Genomic DNA, 15352 nt, shown 5'->3' with positions numbered 1-15352 from the left:
CCCCTCGCCGGCCGCGCCACGGGGCAGTTCGGATCCGGGCGTGAGACCGACCCCCCCCCCGGGTGTGCCCGCCCCGCGCTCAAAGGGGCACGTAGCTGTCCCGGCCCCCGGCCCCCGCAGTAAATGGTCATTTCCTGGGGGGCTGGTGCCCCCTCGGGCGGGGCGGTGGCGGAGTTCGGGGGGGGGGCTCTGGCATCTGTTCTCTGTTGGTTTGACCCCCCCGCCCCGGCAGGAGCGGCCGGGCGAAGCCTGGAGCGGCCTTTGAACGCGCTCCAGCAGTGACAGGTGGCCTGAAAGGCGACGCGTAAGGGTCTCACGCTGCGGCGAAGGACACGGCTCCCCGCGCACTAATCCGGCTCCGTCCCCCGGAGTATAGAAGGGGGCGGCTCCGTCCCAGCACGGGCACAGCTCGGGTGCTGCTCCGACCGCCGGCTGCGCCGGGGCCCCAGGTAAGCGGGCTCTCGGCCCCCGAGGCTCAGCGGGGGCTAGGGCTGCCTGCCGGCTCTGGGCGGCCGCGGGGAGGACGGGCCGGCGGGCGGGCTGCAGCGCTGCGCTGCGCTCCGCTCCGCGGGGGTTGGATTCCGGTGCCGGGGGGCTGCGCTGCCCCTGCCCCGGGGCCAGGCACGTCCAGCGGGGGGTTGCCAGGGGCTCCCCGGTGGCGTTTGGCCGCTGACATCCCGGCCCCTCTCTCTAGGGCACGGCGAGGGGGTGCTAGGACCCGCGCTCCCCAGGGCCGCAGCAGCAGGAAGCACCGAGCACGGGCAGCCCAGCATGGAAGCAGGTAACGGTGCCCCGAGCTGGCCTGGGAGGTGGCTGGTCCCCCCGGGACACCGGGGGATCTGCCGCAGCAGGGGCTGCCTGCACCGCTGGGCGGGACGGGGGGTGTCGCTACGCTGCCTGGTGCGGCTCTGGCTGCTGCTTCCTCCACGCGGGGCTCAGTCCTGCGTGTGGCCCCCGCCTTGGGGCTCGCCAGGGCGCATGGGAAACCGCCCCACTCGAGACCTCAGAGCAGCGTCTGCCCCATACCGGGAGCCTGGATTCCCCCCTCGCCACCCCTCTGCAGTGAGGGCAGCGCCCCGGGCCCCCCACATGCGGGTCTGCACGCTGGTGCTGGGACCCCACCCCACACCCCGCCTAGGAATTGCTGAGTCCCCACCTGGTGCCAGCCCGGGAGCAGAGTGTAGCCAAGGCCGTGGCGTGAGCCCCCCTGAACTCCCCCCTGGGCCCGGTGTGGGGGAGGCCTCAGCCCATCTGCCCGGCAGCCGAAGGGCTTGGGGCGGCAGGGGGTCCCCACCCCCCTGGAGACACTCAGCTGGCTTCCTACAGAGCGGCTCCTCTTGTGCTGATCTGGCCAGGGGGGAGCCTGGCCCTGAGCCTCGTGGGCTCTGCCCCCAGTGAGCGCCGGGGCCCCGCCCCGGGTGTGTGACAGGGACCCCCCTCGCCCCGCCCAGGTGCCCCGAGAAAGCCAGCCGAAGGGGCACGAGGCAGCCCCGTGGGTGCCCTCTGGAGCCGGGGGGTCGGGAGCGAGAAGGGAGAGCAGAAGGCCTGTCTGCCCGTCTAGCACAGGGTCTGAACCCAGGGACCTGCCCGTGTAACGAAGGGAAGGATCTGGGTTTGTGGGTCTCTTCCCTGGGGGTGGATCAGACCCCTCTGGGGAGCTATTGACTTTCTCCTCTTGTGCAGAAGCCTCGCCAAGGCCCTCAGGGATGCCCCAGGGTTTGGAGGGCCCCGCAGGGCAGCCAGCCGCTGCCACGGCTCCTTCGGAGGGGGCGCCCGTGGGCCAGAACACCGGGCCTTGCACCAGCGTGGGGGAGGGCACGGCCCCCGGAGGAGCAGAGAGCCTGCCCCAGCCTGCCCCAGGAACCTCGCAGCCAGTGGCGAGAGGAGAAGAGGCAGAGCCTGGAGAGAAGGGCACCCCTGTGGCTGGGAAGGGGATGAAGGCCAGTGAGAAGAAAGCAGTGGCCAAAGAGGGGGCAGAAAGCCAGAGCCAGCCTGCGGCCTCCAAGCACGAGCCCCCAGCTCCCCAGCGGAGCCAGAGCTGCCCCGTCAGCAGCCAGAGGTAACATCTCACTTCTCTCTCTAGGAATCTGATCCCCTCGGGAGGCTGGCCCTGCTGGTTTGGTGGAGTGGGGAGCCCCTAGCGTGTCTCCTAATGCTGGGGACCCCTCTCTTCGTCCTCCCTCCCTCCTCTGCACCCCAGTCCTCCACATGTGCCTGGTTTGCAGTGTTTGCACCAGGGTGGGCTCCCTGGAGACCCACATGCCAAAGGGAAGTCACCTGGTGGGGTGGACACTCCTCCTCTCTGGGGAGGTGCAGCCTGTGCTCCTGCATTGGATGCTCTTCTGAGATCCTGGCCTCCTTGGGCCCATCTTCCCTTGGGCCCCACCCTGCCACTGGAGTCAGGCCGCTCCTGGGCACAGAACATGCCTCCAGGACCCAGCCTCCGGGGTCCGCTTCCACTCAGGCGCTCGACCTTCTGAGGGGCTTCCCTCGCCCCCACGGGCACAGGAACTTTCCGGGGCGGGGGTGTTTCCTTACATGCGATGAGGTGCAGACTAGGGCGAGCAGCTTGGCTCCCTGTTCGGAGGCATTAATGGCAGGTTGGATCAGGCGTGCCAGGCTCACGCTGCTACATCTCACTTTCAGACCAGGGGAGGAGCCCCGGGGGGCGAAGGTGGGAGCCGAAGAGGCCTCAGCAGCATGTGCAGAGAAGAGCCCGCAGGGTCCAGCAACTCCCGCCGAAGGAGCCAGCGCTTTGCCAGCAGAACCAAGTCTTGTGGAGGTGCCTGGCCCTGCTTCGGATGCCCCCAGAGCCCAGACTTGTCCAGAGAAACCCACCCCAAGCGAGGTGCCCAGCCCAGCTAGCAGCAGTGGGGCAGTGACCCCTGCAGAGCTCCCCAGCTCGGTGGAGCTACCCCACCCTGCTTCAGACGAGACCCCTGCAGAGCCCCCCAGCTCGGTGGAGCTACCCCACCCTGCTTCAGACGAGACCCCTGCAGAGCTCCCCAGCTCGGTGGAGCTACCCCACCCTGCTTCAGACGAGACCCCTGCAGAGCCCCCCAGCTCGGTGGAGCTACCCCACCCTGCTTCAGACGAGACCCCTGCAGAGCTCCCCAGCTCGGTGGAGCTACCCCACCCTGCTTCAGACGAGACCCCTGCAGAACCCAGCTCAGTGGAGCAGCCTCCTCCAGCCTTGGACAGCCCCGGAAAAGCAGGGAAAACAGGCCCTGTGGCTGGGGAACAGCCACCTTCATCAGAGGAGGAAGAAGTGGAGCCCCCGCCCAGCCCCTACCTAACGCCGGACTTTGGGAAAGAGGACCCTTTCCAGATCCTGGGTAAGGCTGTGCCATCTCTTAGGCATGTAGGGTGGGCTCCATCCAGGCAGAGCAAGGGCGCCAGTGTCTCTGACTCACTGCCCACCAATGGCGCTCCAGCTCCTGGTTCCCCCTGTCCCCGAGCCAGGATCCTGCTGCTGGGATGGGAAGCCTTGTGCCCGCTCTGCATCTGGCATGTTCGTGCTGCTCTCCTTTGACACAGCGCGAGGCCCAGGGAGAGCCTCTCCCTGTGATATCTAAGAGCAGGGCAGGAGTCCCAAGAGCTCCCTGGGACCTGTCACTCAGATCTTTGCACTATCTGCATTGCCTGCCTAGGACAGCGTGTCCTGGAGCGGTGCAGATTGACAGTGCAGGGGTGTTGAGAGGGAGGCAGGCTGGGGCCCGAGCAGTGCGCAGTGGGGAATGCAGGCTTGGAGCGTGGGGGTCGGAGGGCCGGGAGCGAAGGGCGAGCTCTCCAGAACTGAAGCGTGGGTGGCACGGCATGGAAATACCCTGGGGCGGGGCTGGGGGCCCAGGATCAGCAGCGTGGGAGGGACAGGGCTGGGGGGAAGTGTGGGGTGTGCATAGGGCTGGGGGAATGCAGAGTGTGGCTTGAGGGGAGCTTGGTGCTCAGTGCGGAATCGGGGGTCTGTGACTGCAGATGGGGCTGTGAGGATCTTTCAGGGGCTGTCAAGGAGACTGGTGGGGTCCAAAGGGGTCTAGCAGGGTTATGGAACGGAACTGGAGCTGCTGATGGGCTTGGTAACCTCCTGATTTATTGCCAGGCTCCTGGGTGGTCTGCGGCATCCTTCCCTATTTATAGGGGGGCACGTGCTGTGACTCAGCAGCGAAGTGGCAGGAGTGTGAGGCGAGGTCGGAGGTGCTGGCTGCAGGCTGTACCAGGCTTTGCCACTAGGTGCCGGCCTCGCCCCAGGAGTGGATGAAGCTTTGGGTCCACCAGCCAGGAGGGAGTGGGGGCTGCTTCCTGAGGATCTCCCCAGCCCCATAGACTCGGCTGAGAAGGAAGGAAGCAGCGGGGTGGTCCCATGTATCTTGTCTCTGCAGATGATGTTCCTCCGCCACCTGCTCCCTTCGCCCATCGCATTGTCTCCCTGAAATCCAGCACCGTGAACAGCAAGTTCAACATCAACACCAAGGAGATGCTGGGAGGGTAAGAACAAGCCACCAAGGGAGGTGCCGTGGGCTGGGAGACTGGCCTGGGGGGCACAGCCCGGCCCCAGCCGTGTTTTCTGTTTTGTGGGAAACTCCGTGATTTTGAAAAAAAAAATCTATTTAGAAATAGGGAGGGGAAGCCCCCAACCATCAACAGTTCCTGCAAAATGAAGTTTCTCAAACTCTCCCTTGGACCCATTTAAATAGTTTGTTCTGACGTCATTTTTTGAACCTTAAAAAATGCTTGTAAAACACTGTTTGTTTGTTTTTTCATTTCAAAAAGCCATTTAGAAACCAAATCAAACCGTTTTGCTCCGAAAACGTCACCCTGGGACATTTAGATGCTTTCAAAAAGTTTCCTTTTTCTCTTTTGAAAATAACCCAACTTTTGTTTCTGTTGCCGTGTCTCTCCAAACCTTCAGCCCTTGTCTGGCCATTTCAATTAAACGTTTCTCCCACACTGGTCCTGGTGGTGGCCCTGGCTTGCCACCACTTCCCCTGTCCAGCTCTGCCCGCTTTGAGCCCCCAAAGTGGGCAGAGATGGAGGGAGACTTGTGCTCAGGCTGCCTGGGGCAGATGTTCGTCATTTGGTACTTGGCACCTCACAGGGACAAGGTGCCCCTCGCTTGGCAGACTGGAGAGACCAGGTGTTCGGCTGAAGATTCGTCCCAGCTCAGTACAGTGGGCCCAGCCCCATCTCTCCTGCCCCACTGGTGCCTGTCCATGTGCTGCCAGGACCCTGTATGCCCCTTTCATCCCGACCACAGAGGGAGTCACCAAATGAAATTAACAGGCAGCAGGTTTAAAACAAATAAAAGGAAGCATTTCTTCACACAACGCACAGTCAACCTGTGGAACTCCTTGCCAGAGGATGTTGCGAAGGCCAAGACTATAACAGGGTTCAACAAAGAACTAGATAAATTCATGGAGGACAGGTCCATCAATGGCTATGAGCCAGGATGGACAGGGATGGTGTCTCTAGCCTCTGTTTGCCAGGAGCTGGGAAGGGGCGATAGGGGATGGATCACTTGATGATTCCCTGTTCTGTTCATTCCCTTTGGGACACCAGGCATTGGCCACTGTTGGTAGACAGGATACTGGGCTAGATGGACCTTTGGTCTGACCCAGTGTGGCCATTCTTATGTTCTCATTAGCCCACTGTCTAGTGCCCTGCCCTGCCCTGTGGGAGAGCCGGACTGGATCTGTAGAGTCCTGCCCTGTGTTGACAAGAGCTGGGCATGCTCCGGAGTCCTCCTCCCTGGAACAGAAGTGCTGCTTCTTGGTCATCAGTGCCCCCTTGGATGAAGGAAACCCACTGAACAGCTCTGAGGGGAGCCTTGCGCAGGGCTTCTGGGGCTAAAACCAGGCTTTTCAGCTTAGGAACGCGCCTTCTCCAGGCTTGGAAACTCCAAGAACCCAGTGACCCCCGGGACTGAGCTTTAGTTCACGTGACCGGCCAGTTACCCTGAGAACTGGTAACCCACCTCCCTGCCCACTCCTTTCTGTGGGGATGCCAGCGAAAGGGCATTGTAGCCACTGATGTCCCCACTGAGTTTGGCCCCTTTGCAGCTAGCCTCTGAGCTTGCCCTCTTGCCTCTGGCTAGACCATGCCTGGTGGGGGTGGGGGGCGGGGGGGAATCGCAGCTACTACTATCTGCTTTTCTTTGTCCTAGGGGGAAGTTTGGCGAAGTTCGCACGTGCACCGAGCGAGAGACGGGGCTCAAACTTGCAGCCAAAATCATTAGGAAACAGGGCTCGAAGGACAAGGTGCGTCCTGAGTGTTCTCCTGAGTCTGCCTGTGCATGTGTCTCTGTGTGGCTGTGGCTGCGTAGCCATGCGTTAGCCTGGACAGAGACACGCACATCTGTGCACCGTGTGCCCTGGGTTGGGTGTGTACGTCTGTCAGTCCGCATGCACATGAACCAACACGTGACTGTGTGCGGGCCAACCACCGGCGGGAGTGCCATCAGCCCTGGGCTTGAGCGGGTGGCTTGGCGTGTTGCCTCTGTGGGCTCCCCCAGCCCTGCCCGCGCTCCACGCGTTGACGCGGTGTGTGTCCCACAGGAGATGGCCCTGGTTGAAATCGAGGTGATGAACCAGCTGAACCACAGGAACCTGATCCAGCTCTATGAAGCAATCGAGACGCCGCGGGAAATCATCCTCTTCATGGAGTTGTGAGTATCGCCCAGCGGCATGGGGCTGCGGCTGGGCGGCAGCTTGGCACAGGAGCTTCCTGACGGTGCCGCGCTTGTTCGCCGGGGGCGGGGAACCTCCTTCCTCCTGGGCAGTCTCGCTCAGCCGCTGTCCCCTGGTGGGAGTTACAGTGCTCCCAGCAAGGGCTCCTCCTCCCCACTTCCCCTGTGCTCTGGCTGGGGGATTCCCTGCCCAGGCAGCGCTCGGCTCTGCTTGCATCCCAGTCCCTGGTACCCGGGCTGGAAGAGACGATCTGTAGCCCATACCCCTGAAATCAAGGCAATCTCACTAACTCCGTCTTGCTCTGCTGGGATCTTGGCTAGGATAGCCTCTCCACTAACCTGCCTGGACCTAGGATGGGGGGGTGCCTGCCCCCGCCTCCAGCTTCCCTCTGACTGTTCCCTGTCTGGGGTCTCCCTGCAGAATTCCCCTTCCCTCACGAACCTGTACCCAGAATGAGTGGCCTCCTGAGCTATCCAGTTCCTCTGCGCCACAGCCTTGGCCAGGGGTCTCCTCAGTAACCCACCCTCTGCATCCCCATGCTTCAGGAGAGGGGCACCCTGCTCTGCCTCTGCCCAGGCCGGGGGGAGGTCCTGCGAACTGTGCCCCTGGAACCGCGTAGGGGAGCGTCCCTATGCAGGGGCAGGGCAGGGTGGCTCGGCTGTCACTTGCCTGGCCCGCGGTGGCTGGGGTCTGCTCGGCCCAGTCCGGTGACGCTGTCGTTGGTCTGTGCACAGTGTGGAGGGTGGGGAGCTCTTTGAGCGCATCATCGACGAGGATTACCACCTGACGGAAGTGGACTGCATGGTGTTCGTGAGGCAGATCTGCGACGGGATCACCTTCATGCATCAGATGCGCGTCCTGCACTTGGACCTCAAGGTGCCACATGTGGAGGGAGGGGGGGGGGTACAGCGAGGCTGGGGGGCTGGAGGGGGAACCTTCCTAGGCTCTGAAGCTGGGCTGAAGGGCTGCTCTCGGTGAGGAGAGAGCCCCTGGCTGTGAGGAGGGCGCGAGCTGCCTGGGGGGAGCTCGGTACGTGAGTGCGTAACAAGCCCAGCCTGGATCATGTCTGGGGAGAAGAAGCAGAAACTTCCGACGCCTGAGCACAAGGAGTCCCCTGGGTAAGTGGTGGCGGCAGCACTGGGCCCCAGAGGGAGACCATCACCCTGGGCTCCGTCCCGGGGGCTGCTGAGGCTGGAGTCTTGGCTTTGCAGACCAGCCCCGGCCGAGTCGTTGTGGCTTGTGTGCAGGTAGAACCGTGGGCTCCGTTCCCACCCGGGGTCCGTTCCAGGTTCCAAGCTATTCAAAGGGCAGATCTCAGCGTGTGGACCGGGGGCAGGGCTCTGGGGGCCTGGGGACAGCCGAGGGGGGTCTGTGGCACATCGCTGCGGCTGGTCGTGGTGGGGCTAAGAGCAGTGTCCGTCTTGCGTTCAGAGCCTACAAACTGCAATCCCGGCATCCGCCGAGGTCAGGGGGCTGGCAGGGGCTGCCCCAGGAACAGGCTGGGAGAGGCGAGTCTCTCGGACTTGCTCCAGGCGCAGCTTGGCCCGGGAGACACTGGCAGTCAGAACTGGGAATGCACTGGGAAAGGCAGGGATTTGAACTCCTCTTGGGCTCCAGGCCTCTCCATCACTCCAGTGCCTAAGAGGGGCTCGGGGCAAGCCTGTGAAAGGTGTAGTGGCATCCACTGAGGCGCAAGGACTGGTGCTGTACGTGGTCGGAGAACCCAGCAGACTACGTCCCTGATGCGTCTAAGGGACAGAGGGGAAAACTGGCCTCGCCTCCAGCGGGCCTTTGTCTCCAACTCCCCTGCGGGCGGCCTGTAAGCGCACCCTGGGCTGGGGGAGGCGGGCGCGGAGCCGTGAGCTGGGTTCTAACCTCAGGAACTTCATCCCTGCAGCCTGAGAACATCCTGTGTGTCAGCTCCACGGGGCACATGGTGAAGATCATCGACTTTGGGCTGGCGCGAAGGTAACTCCCCTCCCTGTGGGGCTTGGCTTGCTCCTTCTCTCTTCCTGCTTTTCTCCCTTCCCACGTCCTCTGGGGCTGGGCAAAGGCCACGCTCGGGGACCAGCTGCACTGGCCTTATGCCTGACGCTGCTGTGGGCTCTGGGGAAGGGCAGGAAGGAGTCCCAGCGGGGTGGGGTGGAATCTGCAGTCTGGGCTTGGCAGCAGCTCTGCCGAGTCAGCCGTGCCCCGCAGGGGATAGCGGTTTGGGGCCGGTCTAATAACCGGCTTGGTTCTGGCTCAGGCTGGGGCCAAGCCAGGATGTTTCTTCCCTGGGTCGGAGCAGCATAGCGCCAGGGTGACGCGTGGGCGGAGGTAGACGGGCGGGGGTGCTGGCACCGGGGCCAGCGCCAGCAGCTCTCACTGACCCGGCTCTCCCTGCCCACAGATACAACCCGCGGGAGAAGCTGAAAGTGAACTTTGGGACCCCTGAGTTCCTGTCCCCGGAGGTGGTGAACTACGACCAAGTCTCCTATTCGACAGACATGTGGAGTCTGGGCGTGATCACCTACATGTTGTACGCGTGGGCCCAGGTTGGGTGGCACTAGGGCTGGGGGAGGGATTTACCCAGCGACGTGGCCGGGTTGGCGGCAGAGCTGTGTGGGAGCGGAGTACGAGGCAGCTGTTAGAGCCACGGGCTGGCAAGAGAACCTGGGTTCCAGTCCAGTCGTCAGGTGACCTCGGGCCAGTCTCCGCGCCTCAGTTTCTCCATCTGTAAAACGAGGCAGGGTACCTCCTCGGGTGCCTGAGGCGATGTGGATAGAGGCCACCAGCCTCCGGGGCTGACCCTGCCAGTTGGCCCCTCTCTCCAAGCCGATCAGCGGCCGCGGAGCTGGGCGGCTGGAACATCTGGGAGGGGCGGGCTGTGCGCGTGGACAGGAAATGGCTCACCTCTCCCAGCTGAGACAGGATGGGAACGCAGCAAGATGCCAGCTGGGAACACACGGGTTCCTTTCTCAGAGCGCTGACGGCTGGCTTCCCGGCCTCTCTCCTCATGAGCCCAGGCAGAGGGAGGGAGCGAGTGAGTGATTTTGTGCAGAAGGAATTGGGAACCCGCTGAGGAAACAGGGCCTGCGTCTTATCCCTTCCCGAGGCTCCGAGCACAGCTTGAGACCTGTGATGGGTCCCTCCCTCCCTCCTCTCTTCCCAGGCTAAGTGGCCTCTCCCCTTTCCTGGGAGATGATGACACTGAAACCCTGAACAATGTCCTGGAAGCCAAGTGGTACTTCGACGAGGAAGCCTTTGAGGGCATCTCGGAGGAAGCCAAGGACTTCGTCTCTAATCTGATTATCAAGCAGAAGAGGTTTGAGTCTAGCCGAGGGCGGCCCAGAGCGTTTGAGTCCGGCCAGCACAGCTGGTATCATGCGCAAGGCCTGAGGCCAGCCTCTGGCAGCAAGCCCCCATCCATCACCTCCCACCTGGGGGCAGACGACCCCGCTCCTTCCCCGTGCGTGCCCGCGGCCTGGCCTGGTGCCGCGGCTGGATGCTCCTGTCTGAGCCTTGCCAAGCTTGCTGGGGGTGCAGAGACAGGCACCCCAAGAGGACGCTGCGGGTCCTTGCACCCATGTTGACTGAGGACCTGGCCAGCCTCCTCTTGCCCATTCCCCCGGCTGCACCCCATGTTAACGGCAGGGTCCATGCAGCATTGACGGCTCAGCCGGATCCTGGCCCTGGGGAAGGCATCTCATAACCAGGGCTCTTGGAAAGAGGGAGGGGACTGGAGTCCTTTCCAAGCAGAGAAGGGAGGAGAGATCAGGCTCTGGTCCCTGGCCCCTGCCTCCATGGGGGATCTCAGGGTCGGAGGAGACTGTGACCCTGCCCAGAGGAGGCAGCCGAGGATGCCAGGCTCATGTGGCCGGCAGCAGCCTCAGGGCCTGTGCAGGAATATGACTGCACCCTCCTTTCCCTCAGTGTGTTCTTGGGGTTAATTAACACAGGCCTGGGGCCAGCCACAAAGGGCAGCTGGCAGCACCCATGGGTCTGGGGTGGGGAGTGGAAAGCAGGAGCAATGGGGGGCGATCGAACCCCACTAGGAGACAGGAGTCACCTGCATTCCTCTCCCCCGCAGTGGCCGGATGAGCGCGGCCAAGTGCCTCCAGCACCCCTGGCTGAACGACCTGGCCGAGAAGGCCAAGCGCTGCAACCGGCGCCTGAAATCCCAGGTCCTGCTCCGGAAGTACGTCATGCGGCGGCGCTGGAAGGTACGAAGGAGGCTCCCCGTGTGCCACGGGGACAGCCCTGTGTTGGGAGGGGAGGCTGGGGCGCTGGCTCCCTGAAGGGAACGGGGGCCAGGAGCACCCAGAGCGAGCGCTCTGCCCCCACTCGAGTGCACAGAGCCGGGCTAGGACTCCGGGGGAGAGGAGGATGGGGCCCCACCCCTGCCAACAGTATGGGGCAGTGAGGAGGGAGAGCTTGGGGGTGTCTGTGTGCCCTGAGGCCTGGGGGAGCCGCTGCCCCAACTCTCACCCCCCCATCCCTGACTTCATGGGTTTGTCCCTCAGGGTGACGTTAAAATGATGCTGGGGACCATGTTAACCGTGACATTGAGGCGAGCGGGAATTGCGCGGCGTGCTCGAGGGCAGCAGAAATGGGCTCTGGAGTGAGGAATCGCGCTGTGCTAAGGGAATGTGCTAACATTCCCTGAAATGTTTCTTACCCCTCACGTGGTTCTTCCCTTACTTCCATCCCCTGCCATCACCGTCCCCCGTGTCCTGTGTGAGGGGCACCCTGTGCGTGCACCCACGTCAGGGACTGCTCCTTACGTACGGGAGCCTCTAGGCTCTCTGCCCCCTGATTCCGTGCCTGCCCCAGGGCTTGGCCACAGAAGGAATCGATGTCAGGGCAGAGCGACTGCAATGGGGGAGCCACTCCCTTTGCTCACAGCCTCCCCCCAGCCTGGATCTGTGCTGCTGGTTTCCTCTCGGTGGGGGCTGGGCTTCGCTGCCAGCAGCCCCCGCCGCTTTCCTCTGTCCAGGGCGCTCTGCTCTCTGATTCAGTCCTGACTGAGCTGGTGCCGGGAAGCCACGCAGGGGGCTAGGGATGTCTGTGGGTGTCCAGCTTATTTTGGCTAAGAAGTTTCTGAAAACCTTCCAGGCTTCTGAGCATGGGTGGCAGGCAGGGCCGGCTTTAGGAAGTGCGGGGCTCAATTCGAACAGTTTCGACGGGGCCCCGGCAGGGATGACTAAAAAAACAAAACAAAACACACATGTAAAAAAAACACGAGGCTTGTACTCACCGGGCAGTGCTCCGAGTCTTCGGCGGTGGGTCCTTCACTCGCTCCAGGTCTTCGGTGGCACTGAAGGACCCGCCGCCAAAGACCCAGAGCAAGCGAAGGACCCGCCGCCGAAGTGCCACCAAAGACCCAAAGCGCCGCCAGGTGAGTAAAAATTAAAAAGGCTCCTCTAGCCAGGGAAGGGATTCTCACTGGGCGTGGGGCCCTCTTAGGCGCGGGGCCCGATTCAGGGGAATTGGTGGAATAGGCCTAAAGCCGGCCCTGGTGGCAGGCAGCTGGAAGAGTCACTGCTCAAAGACGGGCAGATGGTCAAGAGAAGCAGCTCTGTGGCCTTGTGGAAAGAGATCGGTGGATCCCCAGTGGCCCATAAGGGGATCCCCAGTGATCCTCTGGCTTTGAGAACCATTGCCGTCTACCACTTCCTAGCGCACCTGCGGTGTCCTGCGCTGGGAAAGTTAGGGACTGGAGTATCTGAGTCCTACACCATCCCCTACGAAAGGCCTCTTTAACGAGCGCTGTCCAGCCTCCCAATGGGGAATAACTTCTTTCTTGTTTCCCTAACAGAAAAACTTTATTGGCGTGTGTGCTGCCAACCGATTCAAGAAGATCAGCAGCTCGGGATCCCTGACGGCGCTGGGTGTCTGAGTGCAGGGCTGAGCTGGGTGGGATTCGAGCAAGGCCAAAGGGCAATCCCCTGAAACCTGAGCTGTGCATTGAAGGCCTGCTCCCTGGGGACTGCACAGGAAAGTGGCATGTAGTACCCTGCTTCTGGAGGCAGTAGGATCTCCACTTGGGTTCGGAATCAATCCGCTTCCCAAACACAAGGAGTTCACCGCTGGGGCAATGAATTGAGATACCCCAGTTCTGTACAGATGTGAAATTCCTGCTCCTACTGTGGTGAGATTACCGCTGGATCCCATCCTGCTTTAGATTCTGGCCCTGCAATGAGATTCCTGCTCTAGATCCTATCCCACACTGCCACTGCTCTAGGGTCCAGGCCCTCGGGATAATGCTGCTCGGGCTCCTGAACTGCTGTGAGATGACTCCTCTCGGTCCTGTGCCCTGTGTGAGGCTCCGGATCCGGATCCCAGGCTGCTGCAAAGCTGCCTTTGTGGATCTCCTGCTGGTTCAATACCACCACACTGGAATTCCCGCTGTCTGTGACGTGGTTCCTGGATCCTGTACCACTAGGACATGCTACACCTTTGATCCCAGTTGAGATTACTGGTCTGGAGCTCACACAAGTGTGGTATTGCCATCTTAGCACCCTGTCTCCCTGCTACAGATTCTCTGCTGCTGTGACAGCTACCCCGCTGCACCCCATAGGCTCCTGATCCTAACCAACTGTGCAATTACCAGTCCAGGTCTCCTGCATCCCCTCGTGCGGCTGAGTCCCATCCTCCCTGTGCTGGTCTTGGCCTGGATCCTTTGCTGTAGTGAGACGACTGCGCTGAACTCGCCTAGCTGTGGAATTGCCAGTTGGAATCCCACCGCACGGTGCGACCGGAGGTGCGGAGAGCACCTTGCAAATCCTAGACTGCAGCATCGTTAGACTCCACTTTGCAATTCCCTGCGTTCTGCTGTTTGTGTTCCCCTCCCGTTCTGTGACTTGCAATGGGACACACAGACCAGCCTGCTGAGTGCTGCAAGGTCTGTTCTCTTGCTGGGCTCAGTATGTACCACACACCAGTCACTACCTGAAAACCAAGATTCCTGCTCTCTGCCTCTGAGTGCAATAGGAGACACGCCATGGCCCTGTCACCAGCATTGGTGGTCACAGCCTCAGGATGCAATGAGGTCTGTGTATGGCTGTCTGGATCTGTGCTCCCAGCTCCTGAGTGCAGGAGGAGTAACGTAAGTGAGTGCTAGTGTCGAGCCCTCTGAATGCAGTGTGCACTCCCTGGCCCACAGGTAGGATGGCGACTGCCAGCCTCTGGATCTGCACCCCGCTGGACTAGCATGCGAGGCTGCTGCTCCAACCGCCTCTCCCCATGATGAGGGGTCCTAGAAGCCAGCCTGCAGGGCCAAGTTCCTGTGAGTGCCGGGAGGCTCCGTGCACAGGAAAGGAGGAAGTGCAGAGCACAGATTCCAGGCGCGTTCCCCAGATGGAGGCCAGGGAAGAAAGAACGAGGCTTTGTGCTAGTTCCTAACCTCCCTGCCCTTCTGAGCTGCCAGCGGGGGGGAGGACACAACCTTCCCTTCACACGCCCCCCAGAAGATAAAGGCAAGAGCGCATCCTAATGCAGACCAGCTGGGCTCGCCTCTCCCCCTGCACATATGAAAGGACTGCTTCAGCACTGACCACCAACGCACAGGAAGTGCCCTTCGCTCGCTGGGCCCAGGGACCCCCGATGGGAGGAGAGTGTGGGAGCTCCCTCAGGTTCTGGAGTTTCCTTTGCCTTCCATCCTGAGCCTGAACCATCGCGCGCAACAGCTGGGTCCGAGGGAAACCCGCTGCAGACCTGCCAGTAATGTCTGAGCTGCACGGGGGGATCTAGGCCCCTCTAGGGTGGGCGTTGCCTCCCCTGGTGATGCAGAAGCTCCGGCGTGGCCCAGGGTGCTGATGTAGGGGGTGGGGTGGGGGGATCCTCCATGGAGTCGGAGGGCTTGTGCCTCTCTTGGGAGGGGGTTTGCCCTCCCAGGAGACCACGCCCCCTGCCGCCCAGCTGACCCTGGGCTTGGTGTCGTCCACAGGCGATTCGTTATGCAGAAGCCAGGGTGCTAGCTAACGGGCAGCCGGTATCTGTTGGGCACAGAAACAACCAGACAGCACCTGGCCCAGCCCCAAAGTGCCTCACCACAGCCCGTGCCCTGAGCCACAGCCGCAGCTGGGGTACATTGGTGGGACTCCATTGACCTCGGAGGATCTGCACCAGTTTACACCAGCTGAGGGCTGGATCTCTTCGTTAGAACCCTTCTCCCTCTGCCCCGTGTTCAGCCGGGCTCCGCTGGATTTCCCCTGCCCAGCAGCCCCCAGCCCCCGTGTGTGTGTGTGCCCTCCTTCGCAGCAGCAGCCCCCCCAGTCGTGCAGAAAGACGTACGTTCTCGAGAGACCCCAGAGCTCTCGGCTTCATGTAAATAAATGTACAGGTCCGATGCCAAGCGCTTGTAGTGGATTGTGTTGTACGAGGTGGGAGGGGCTGGCTCTGAGCCCCAGGCGGCCTCACGCTAAGGTCTTCATGTCCCCGTCAGGAGCAGGCCTTGAGATCAGCGAGTGGCTTAAATCTTCTCCTCGCCCTCAGCATTTCCTCCCTGCCCGTGTGAACTGAGCAAATGATGCTGGGCCTTTACGGAACCCTTCTGCCCTAGCTGGGCCTCTCCCAGCTCCTCTGGGGTGATCCGGCCAGCTCCTCCGCTTCCCAGTCGCTGCCTTAGGCTGGAAACGGCTTCCTGGCTACCAGCCAGCTGCGGTGCCAGCCGGGGCCTGGGCCTC

The 15352-nt window shown here is 62.1% G+C and overlaps 1 protein-coding gene across 2 annotated transcripts; it reads left to right on the top strand.

Annotated features, from left to right (window-relative positions):
* The first annotated feature begins 296 nt into the window (after positions 1-296).
* On the top strand, positions 297-14944 carry MYLK2 (myosin light chain kinase 2). 2 transcript variants are annotated; one of them, XM_044984657.1, is made up of 13 exons: positions 297-449; positions 695-781; positions 1684-2059; positions 2647-3335; positions 4380-4485; positions 6161-6254; positions 6552-6661; positions 7418-7559; positions 8581-8651; positions 9076-9204; positions 9838-9990; positions 10756-10888; positions 12484-14944. In XM_044984657.1, exons 2-13 carry the CDS (start codon positions 772-774, stop codon positions 12562-12564), a joined length of 2094 nt encoding a protein of 697 aa, XP_044840592.1. In that variant the 5' UTR covers positions 297-449; positions 695-771; the 3' UTR covers positions 12565-14944. The 2 variants fall into 2 exon arrangements, with proteins under 2 accessions (XP_044840592.1, XP_044840591.1); XM_044984656.1 differs by lacking the exons at positions 10756-10888; positions 12484-14944 and having other exon boundaries at positions 9838-10300.
* Positions 14945-15352: the final 408 nt, after the last annotated feature.

This window comes from Mauremys mutica, chromosome 13, assembly GCF_020497125.1.
Source record: "Mauremys mutica isolate MM-2020 ecotype Southern chromosome 13, ASM2049712v1, whole genome shotgun sequence".
Taxonomy (NCBI): Eukaryota; Metazoa; Chordata; order Testudines; family Geoemydidae; genus Mauremys; species Mauremys mutica.
This window is presented reverse-complemented; position numbering and strand designations above follow the sequence as displayed.

What these genes read in the sequence shown, in the direction of transcription:
- MYLK2 (XM_044984656.1), top strand. An exon ending in TGCCCCGTCAGCAGCCAGAG is followed by an intron (nt 2,060 to 2,646) that starts GTAACATCTCAC and finishes TCTCACTTTCAG; the next exon opens with ACCAGGGGAGGAGCCCCGGG. An exon ending in ACCAAGGAGATGCTGGGAGG is followed by an intron (nt 4,486 to 6,160) that starts GTAAGAACAAGC and finishes TCTTTGTCCTAG; the next exon opens with GGGGAAGTTTGGCGAAGTTC.